Source organism: Protopterus annectens, chromosome 9.part0, assembly GCF_019279795.1.
Source record: "Protopterus annectens isolate FY-2018-M chromosome 9.part0, PAN1.0, whole genome shotgun sequence".
NCBI lineage: Eukaryota > Metazoa > Chordata > Ceratodontiformes > Protopteridae > Protopterus > Protopterus annectens.
The window spans coordinates 1,895,694,007-1,895,704,715 of record NC_056743.1 but is presented as its reverse complement, the minus strand read 5'-3'; the positions used below and the strand labels follow the sequence as shown (position 1 = coordinate 1,895,704,715).

The window sequence follows — 10,709 nt, the reverse complement described above, 5'->3', positions numbered from 1 at the left end:
TAGGAGTGTGGTAGTGAGGGTAGGAACCTTGAATGTTGGCAGTGTGACTGGTATAGGGAGAGAGCTGGCTGATATGATGGACAGAAGGAAGGGTAGGAGTGTGGTAGTGAGGGTAGGAACCTTGAATGTTGGCAGTGTGACTGGTATAGGGAGAGAGCTGGCTGATATGATGGACAGAAGGAAGGCTGACATACTGGGTGTTCAAGAGACCAGAAGGAAGGGGTGTAAGGCCAGGTGTATCGGAGGTGGGTTCAAATTGTTCTACCATGGTGTGGATGCGGGGAAAAATGGAGTAGGGGTTATCCTGAAGGAACAGTATGTCAAGAGTGTTTTGGAGGTGAAAACAGTGTCGGGCAGAGTAATGTTTATGAAACAGGAAATTGATGGTGTGATGATGAATGTTGTTAGTGCATAAAATCATTACGTTCATTCCCCAATACTCAGCTCACTGATTGCTTTCCCTATTGGAAATCACTATTTCTATAATGGCACTGATTCAATATATTTGGGCAGTTCTATATTTCACATAGTTCGCTGCAGGGGAAATCATCCCTTCTAATATATGTGGGCAGTTCTCTTCTCTAGTTAACTGCGAAAACTATTCGTGTACCAACACCTTTGCCCAGTGGTTCCTGGAATTCATAAATTCCAATGATCTGGATCAAATAATCCATAGGCCCACCAGGGGCTCCAATATCCTAAACCTGGTCATTACCAACGTGAGAAATCGATGCTCCATACCTATGGTCACCCCCTCACTGATCAGGTCTGGCCATAAGCTAAAGACCCTTGACATCCACATCCCACCCCCGCCCCCCAGTAAGGAAAACTCCATAAAAAGCTTCTCCAAATCCAACTTCATGCTACTCAAGTCAGAAGTGACAAACTTCATGACACCCATGCAGACGGGAACTGAAAGTTCGACTGCTGAATCCTACACTAAGGCACTGTACGAGCACATCTACTCATGTGTGAATCATGCTATCCCAAATAGAACAAAGATGCGCTCCTCAAAAAAAGGAAAGCAATCTGATGGCCCCCTGCCATAAACAAACTTTACATCAAAAGGAAGAAACTGTTGCAGAAAAGAGAAAAATCCCAGGATGCAAAAAACTTTTACCAGCCTTAGTAAGAAGCTGAGATCCCTCATAACATCCTCCAAAGCTACTTACGAAAATAAAATTGCCAAAGATTCCAAAGACAACCACAAGGCATTCTATAACTATGTCAAGAATCTAAATGGCAATGCTCAGATCTGCTCTGAGCTACAACAGAATGACATTGAAAATACTGATCCTAAGGATATTGCCAATATCCTGGCAGATTGATTCAGTGCCAACTTCACCCCCCATCACCCCCTAAATGGCCCAGCTCAATGCAGAAAGATTGCCAAATTCCGGTAATAACAGCCACACAGGTAAAAACCACACTCTCCAAAGCTAATAATGCAGCATCCATGTGACCAGATGACATCCCGGGCTGTGTACAACATGAAATACAAAATGAACTGGCACCTCACCTAAGTGTCATGTTTAATCATAGCCTCACCTCAAACTTCATGCTCACTGAGTGAAGCATAGCTACAGTTATCCCACTCCACAAGGGGAGATCCACCTTGGATCCTGGGAACTAATGTACCATCAGTTTGATGAGTCTGATCTGCAAGGCCATGGAATGTTTTATCATGGAACTTATAAACAAAGACATTGGCAACCTTCAAATACTGGACCCCACCCAGTTTGGGTTTGTAAAGGGCTGTTCTTGTCTCCTGAACCTGATTGACTTCTTCAAATCAGTCTCCAGGGCTGTGGATGAGGGTAATACGATCCACACAGCCTATCTGGACCTCACCAAGGCCTTTGACACCATCCCTTACTCTGGAATCATAGATAAACTTACTAAGCTGGGCATCCCTACTTCACTTGATGGGTTGCCAACTGGTTTACTGGCAGAACCCACAATGTAAAAGTAGCTGACTCCAAGTCCAGCTCCAGACAAGTGACAAGTGGAGTACCTCAGGCTTCAGTGCTGGGACCACTCTTGTTTGGCATCTACTTCTCTGAAGTGCAGGCAAACACTAAGGGACTCTGGCTAACAACGTTGGCAGATGACTGCAAACTGGGAGCCATTATTGAATATCCAAATGATGTGGATATTCTACAAAAGGGCCTTACAGAAACAGATGCTTGGTGCCAGAGCCATGGCCAAAAAATGTATGGTTATCCCCTTTGGGAAAAAAAAACATGTACTCATGAATTACCACATATGTGGCAGTACACTAAACACCAAAAGTATGATGAGACTTAGGGACACAAGTGGACAATGGTCTCACCTTTGTGTGGCACACCTCATCACTAAGGGCTTTTCATCCAGAAAAAAGGATGTCATTGTCCCACTGTACTCATCCCTCATTAGACCCATTGGAGAATACAATACCCCATTTGGTATGTACCTCTCAAGATATCTGCAACAACTGGAAAGGTCGAAGAAATACCTCATTAAAAGAATCACAGGCCTAAAGCAGATGCCCTATGCTGACCATCTAAAAAAACTCCAGCTATACTCTGTCACATATCGTCTACTCAGAGGCAATCTCTGCTTAACATACAAGGCCATGTCAAACTCAGAGCTGTTGGACATGCTAAACTTGAAGAAACCCCAATCCCTCAGAGCCACACACTCCAAGGATCTAAACCTTGTCATCACAATGAACAAAACATGCTGGAGGGATAGGTTCCTGACCTAGAGGCTCCCCAGACTCTGGAATGGACTGCCCACACATGTCAAGCAGAGCACCTCTTTGGCCCTCATCAAAAGGAACCTTGACGATTGGATGGGAGATAGGAAATTCACCCTGGGGATCACATCAGTCACCCTGCTAGACAGGGGGTCAGGGAAGTAAATATTGTGGGAAGAAATAGCCAGGGAATTGTTATTGCTAGACTTCTATAGGCCCTAGGGCTGATAGTCTAGTACCAACTTATGAACCTACATAGATATACAGCCAAGCTTAGCTGTGTGACAGTGGTGTTAAAATATATATGGGCAGGTGCTTAGCACCCATACAAAAACTACTTTTGTCTGTTTCAGTAAGTTGAATCTTCAGCCAGTTTACTTCATCCCATTGAAACTTCTGTGACGTTAGACCTGGCAAACCTAAGGGGAGCCATTATTATGCTCTTAGGTTCATAGGTTCATAGGTTCATACTAGGCTATCTGCCCTAGGGCATTTATAAGCCTAGCCAGAGTGTGTGTGGCTTTCACCACCCCTTAGGATGAGAATACTATACCCATTAGTTTGCTGTGCCTCTGTCCAGCAGTGACACAGAGATGATTCCCGGGGTAAACCTACGATCTCCCATCCACTCGTCAAGATTTCTCTTGAACAGAGTCAGTAAGGGGCTCTGCCTCACATGGACTGGGATTCTGTTCCATAGTGTAGGGAGTCTCTGGGTGATGAATCTGTACCTCCAGCACATCCTATTTATATCCGTGTTGAGGTTTAAGTCTCTTGCTCTCGTGGCTCTGGTGGATTTGGATTTTTTGAGGTGGAGCATGTCCATTAATTCCAGGTTGGACATGGCCTTGTATGTCAGGCACAGATCACCTCTGAGCAGACGGTATGCGACTGAATAGAGCTGGAGTTTCTTCAGTCGGGCATCGTATGACATATGTTTGAGCCCCTTTATCCTTTTGGTGAGGAACTTTTGGGGTCTTTCCAACTGCTGCAGGTGTCGGGTAAGGTACATTCTGAATGGGGCGTTCTACTCAATCATTGGTCTGATAAGTGAAGAGTACAGGGGTACAATTACCTCTCCTGATCTGGATGTAAATCCCTTCATGATCAGGTGGGCAATGTAGAAGGTCTTCCTAACCACTTTGTCAATGTGAGTGTCAAAAGAGAGGTTACTGTCAACTTGGGTCCCCAAATCCCTGATAACTTCTTCCATGTTTAATGGATTACCACCTATGTGGTAATTAGGGGTTACCTTGTTTTTCCCAAAGGGTATGACTATACATTTTTTGGCATTTAGCTTAAGGCCATGGCTCTGGCACCAGTTATCCATTTCTATGATACCTCTCTGGAGGATGTCTGTGTCTGATGGAGTGTCAGTTATGGTGCCCAGTTTGCAGTCATCTGCAAATTTTGTCAGCCACAATCCCCCTATGTTTGCCTGCACTTCAGAAAAATAAATGCTGAACAAGAGGGGGCCCAGGACTGAGCCCTGTGGGACACCGCTCATGACCGGCTTAGAGTCTGACATGGCACCAGCAACTCTAACCCTGTGTGTTCTGTCCTTGAGCCAGTTTGCAACCCATCTTGTGACATATGGGTTTACATCTAAGCTGGTGAGCTTTTCTATGATGCCCAAGTGGGGTATTGTGTTGAACGCTTTTGCTAGGTCAAGGTAGGCTGTGTGAACTGCCTTACCCTCATCAATGGCCTTAGTGACTGTTTCGAAAAAGTCGACCAAGTTCAAGAGGCAGGATCTGCCCTTGACAAAGCCAAATTGGGTAGGATCCAGTGTCTGTAGGTCCCAAATGTCTTTATTTATGAGTTCCATTATGATCCTCTCCATAGCTTTGCAGACAAGGCTCGTCAAGCTTATGGGGCGGTAATTTCCAGGGTCCGTAGAAGCACCGCCTTTGTGGAGTGGGACCACAGTTGCCGTACGCCATTCTTTGGGCACGTATCCTGTAGTAAGGCTAAGATTAAACAGCAGCCTTATGTGTGGGTTTAGTTCCTCATTGAGTTCGTGTAGCACACAGCCAGGGACACCGTCCAGTCCCACTGATGCTGTGTTTTTTGCTTTAGAGAGAGCAGCTCTCACCTGGGCATCTGAGATGTTTGGGAGGCTAGACTCTGGTGGGATAGATATTTCTCCTTTTGGGGGGGAGGGAGGGGAGAAATTTGCACTGAACCTGTCTGCCAGTATGTTGGCAATGTCTGTGGGTTCAGTGATTTTTTTTTATCATTTTGGACTAATTCTGAGCATAACTGGGAGTTTCCACCCAGGTTTCTAACATAGCTAAAAAAGGCCTTATGATTGTCTTTTGTGTCATTAGCGATTTTTTTCTCAAAGTTGGCCTTGGATGATTTTATGAGTGATCGTAGTTTTTTGGTAGTATTGATCAGAGATGCCTTCAATTTTAGGGATTTTGCTCTGTCATGTAGTAGCTTTCTCCTCTTGTTGTAGAGTTTGTTTATGGCTGGGGTCCACCAGACCGGGCGCCTGCCTTTGGTGGAAAGGGTCTTGATTTTATTACGGATTGCTTGATCCATACATTCCTGGAGGTGCTTGTAGAAGGCATTTGTAAGGGTTTCAGCAGCGTGGGTTGTGGTTTCCACTGGCTCAGGGGCCTTGAAGGATACCACTCCAGTCTTAAGAAGTGTGAAGTTTGCTTTTGAGAAGTTCTTCACTGTGGTCTTTTTTGCTGGGGGTGGGGGCGGGATGTGGATCTCCAATGAGATTAATTTATGGTCTGATCTCACCAATGAGGGATATACTTCTGGTGTGGAGCATTTTGTCCCCATGTTTGTGATGATCAGGTCTAGTATATTTTCTCCTCTTGTGGGAATGGTGACTAGTTGTTCCATAGCATTTGAGTTTATGGGCTAGGGTGTTTGGGCTTGAGTAATGTTCCCAGTCTATGTTTGGATAGTTGAAGTCACCCAATATGATGGTGTTTGGAGAGACATTCATACTCTGCAGTGTCTTCAGGGAGGCTGTGTGGGTTTCCTGAGTTTGAGAAGGTGGTCTGTAGCATGCTACAAACTGTAGGGCAGTTTTACCTATGGTTAATTGCACCTGGATGGTCTCCGATGCTTCGTGCGTTGCCACTAACCTGGAGGTGTGGGTATCATTTATGAATATGGATACTCCTCCTCCTTTTGTGGTTCGGTCCGGATTTTGGGGCCGGAACGCATGATATGATGTATAACCTGATAGCGCTGGGGTGCTCTCAGGAGCCTTGAACCAGGTTTCAGTCACAGCACAGACATCAATGTTCTCCATACTGAGGAGGGCTTTGAGGGCATGCATCTTGAGGTTTAGACTTCTGGCATTAAGCAGTATTACCCTTAGTTTTTCTCCATTTTTGTTTTCTAGGGCGGTAGGTTTATCATTTGAGCCTTGCCTAAAAAAGGCACTATGGGGGTGGCAACAGCCTTTGCCAATATCCGGAAGCCCAGGGGTGACAGGTGCAAGCCATCCCTTGCGAAGCAGCGTGGCTTGTCAAGCATATCATCCCAGGCAGACAGACATTGGATCCCCTTAGAATGACACCAGTAATTAAGCCAATTATTAAAGCTGATCATTTTGTCTCTGTATTGTGGCATCATTCTTGGTGAGGGTAGGATACTGCTCAGGGTCAGGGTCATACCGGCCTGGGCTACATAATCTGAGAGCTCCTCTATGTCTCTTTTCATGTAGTCCAGGGAGGTACGTCTCAGGTCGTTCACACCGGCATGGACAATGACTGAGTCATACTTGTACTTGCTGTGGAGTGACCTGAGTGCTTGTGTTATGTGGCGGATTCTAGCGCCTGACAGGCAGCTTACTGTGATCTTTTCCTTGTTCAGTCTGGTGAGTGGGACGTCAGTGTATCGGACTATGGAGTCACCTATAACAGGTGTGTCTGGCATTGTGTTTGGCCTTAAGGGCTGTGACTGTTTAGCACACTGACTTTGAGAACTATGTGTTGCATGTCTTATGTCTTGAGGTGGCAGTTGCTTGGGTGTCTGCTTTGGAGGCCTCTGTAGTTTTGGTAGATTTTTGATCAGTGCCTCCGAGTATGTCTTTGTGTGTTTATGTGTTTGTTTTGCAGTTGTGATAGTTCTATGTGAAACTGGGTTTGTGGTGTGCATGGTTTCCTTCTCCTCCTGTCTGGTCTTGCCAGTCCTGAGTTGAGAGAGCTCAGCCTCCAGTTTGGCTATATAGTTGCATCTCTCACATGTATTTGTGTTTAGTGAGAGAAGGAGTGGGTTGTCTGTGTACATGAGGCAATTGTAACATTGCCTCAAGATGCCCAGATTCACCAGCTGAACAGGAGAGGACGCTAGCAACTGACCCTTCGACATGCTAGAAAAAGTGAAAAAGTTTGCTGTGTAACTGGATGCAACAGTTTCTGTACAGTCGTAGTTACATTGTTATCCTGAATTCTAGTTGTGCATTCTTCTCCATTTCTCCTTACTGTTAGTCTAAATATATTTTTCCAAAGAAATCCTGTAGTTATGATAGCAGGATGACCAACCCCACTAGAAATGCTGCTGTCAGTGGTGACTCACAGAAAATATACATTAGCACATAAACTCAAGCTATGCTGTTTTACAGAAGTTATCATTACAGGGCATGCTGGAAATCATGTAGCGATATGTTACATTGGATGCAACAGTTTCTGTACAGTCGTAGTTACATTGTTATCCTGAATTCTAGTTGTGCATTCTTCTCCATTTCCCCTTACTGTTAGTCTATTTCATATAGTTAGCTGCAGCAGAAATCATTCCTTACAAGTTCTTAATGAAAGCTCCTTATAAGGGAGCCGATTGAAGATGTCTGATTCCAGTGCTGAAAAATTCTCTCTGGTTGTATTCAAGTTAATTATTTTCACCAAGGTTAGTAGCTTTAGTTACTGCTGGTTTATGTGTTCATTCAGTTAACTCTTCTAAACTAAAATGATGATTGTCTGTCTACATTTCACTCATATTTTGTCTCCCACATGACCACCTAACAAACATATCCCATCTGTTGTGGGCAGTAAAGAGTCATCCACTTTTAATTGCCTGTTTGCAGACTACTATCAGCATACCCATTAGCCTTTTCTCTTCTCCCACTGGAGACCAACACTCCATTACATATAGTCTCCTACAGACATGGGAAGTTATCTCCAGTATCCAGTCTCCCAGCGAGAATGCCCAACAAGCTATATCCAATTTTGTATGTGGAACAGCAATTAGATATATTTAATCTCCCACTTTGGATTCCCAGTTAGGAATACCTCATCTGTCACTATGCAGCACTGGCTTACTCACATCTGACTTCCTAGATGGTACCCCCATAACTGACAAGTGGTCAGTTATATCCAGTCTCTGTTAGAGATACCAGATGAGTCATATCCTATCTTTCACTGGGAGTAGCCACTTACCTCCAGATGGTGTCCAGCAAAGACACACTATCATCTACATACTGTCCTCCATTGGAATACTGAATTAGCAACATTCAAAATGGGAAATGACAGTCATATCTCTGCTGTTATTGGGAGTACCCAAGTAGGAGTATCCCATGAATCATATTTGTTCTCCCACAGTGGTCTTAATAAATATCCTCCATTCTCATAGTGTAAGTTAATCTGACAGTAACTACTATTTGGCTGATATCAGTGACTATGGAAGAGGCTAATATCAAGACCTCAGTATTTCTTCTTCAGATAATGCCTGTTTGTGGGCAGGCTATGCAGTCACATATTTACAGGATAAGGCATATGTTTTTCAAGAAACATACATTAGCAGCTACAAATCTGTCCATATTTTACAAAAATCGACTTAAAAGACTGTTAGACTAATACCACTGGAGTAAAAAATACCATACTGTCATTGTTCCTTGGACTACAGGTACAATCTCCTTAAATATTCCATCTGGCCTTTGATTTTCTTGAATCAGCCATTTGACAGATGCACACAGAACCTGTTGATCTATTGGAATTACTTGATGTGCCATGGAAAAGACTTTTACAACGTATGCTGTCAGCCTGGGAAGAAGAAGCAAACATGATGTTACAGCATAACCATACCATTCACATCACTCATGCTAGTAGAACATTAATTCTTTTAAAAGTAACATAAATGCATGAATAAAAACATCCAGACCATCTAAAAGGTAATAGTTGTACAAGTGATGCCCAATTTTATAGCACATGGCTGTCCTGTCCATGCCCTGCATGTTTGACAAACACCTGCCTTCCTTACTGTCTCTGCAGACTGGTAGCTACCACACTCCTGGAACATGAACATGCTAGTCCTTACTGTCTCTGCAGACTGGTAGCTACCACACTCCTGGAACATGAACATGCTAGTCCTTACTGTCTCTGCAGACTGGTAGCTACCACACTCCTGGAACATGAACATGCTAGTAAGGAGCACTGTACATACAATTAACTGAGAACATACTGATGCTGGTATCAAGGATTGCACTACTTACTGACAACATGTAGGTAAAAGGAATTGCAGTGGATGATGGCTACTGACATTATTACTGACACCTGGTAACAACTGGTAACAAGAACTACTGTGCACACATGTAAATTACATCATTAGCAAGGATCGTTGTACATATTGTTGATGGGAACTACTGTGCACACATGTAAATTACATCATTAGCAAGGATTGCTGTACATACTGGTGACATGAACTACTGTGCACACATGTAACTTAGATCGTTAGCAAGGATCATTGTACATATCGGTGATGGAAACTACTGTACACACATGTAAATTACATTGTTAGCAAGAATCATTGTGCATACTGGTGATGGGAACTACTTTACACACAAATTACATTGTTAGCAAGGATTATTGTACATACTGGTGACATGAACTACTGTGCACACATGTAAATTACATTTTTAGCAAGGATTATTGTACATACTAGTGACATGAACTACTGTGCACACATGTAACTTACATCGTTAGCAAGGATCATTATACATATCGGTGATGAAAACTACTGTAGACACATGTAAATTACATTATTAGCAAGAATCATTGTGCATACTGGTGATGGGAACTACTTTACACACAAATTACATTGTTAGCAAGGATTATTGTATATACTGGTGACATGAACTACTGTGCACACATGTAAATTACATTTTTAGCAAGGATTATTGTATATACTGGTGACATAAACCACTGGGCACACATGTAAATTACATCATTAGCAAGAATTATTGTACGTACTTGTGACAGGAACTACTGTGCACACGTGTATGTTACATTGTTAGAAAGAATTATTGTGCATACCGATGACAGGAACTACTGTGCACACATGCAAATTACATCCTTAGCAAGAATTATTATACATACTGGTGACAGGAACTACTGTGTGCACACATGCAAATTACATCCTTAGCAAGAATTATCATACATACTGGTGACAGGAACTACTGTGCACACATGTAAGTTACATCATTAGCAAGAATTATTGTACATACCAGTAACAGGAACTACTGTGCACACATGTAAAGTACATCATTAGCAAGAATTATTGGACATACCGGTGACCGGAACTACTGTGCACACATGTAAATTACATCATTAGCAAGGATTATTGTACATACTGGTGACATGAACTACTGTGCACACATGTAAATTACATCATTAGCAAGGATCATTGTACATACTAGTGATGGGAACTACTTTACACACATGTAAATTACATTGTTAGCAAGGATTATTGTACGTACTAGTGATGGGAACTACTTTACACACATGTAAATTACATCATAAGCAAAGATCATTGTACATACTGATGATGGGAACTACTTTACACACATGTAAATTACATTGTTAGCAAGGATTATTGTACATACCGGTGATGGGAACTACTGTACACGCATGTAAATTACATTGTTAGCAAGGATAATTGTGCATACTGGTGATGAGAACTACTTTACACACAAATTACATTGTTAGCAAGGATTATTGTACATACT

General features: G+C 42.9%; 1 protein-coding gene across 1 annotated transcript in view; it reads right to left on the bottom strand.

Annotated features, from left to right (window-relative positions):
- The window catches only part of LOC122810818 (complement C3-like), a 1,708,896-nt gene that overhangs the window by 388,199 nt on the left and 1,309,988 nt on the right, over positions 1–10,709 (bottom strand). Inside the window, exon 26 of the mRNA XM_044082377.1 lies at positions 8,589–8,748. Coding sequence (XP_043938312.1) covers positions 8,589–8,748 — 160 coding nt within the window. The remainder of the gene's footprint in view (positions 1–8,588; positions 8,749–10,709) is intronic.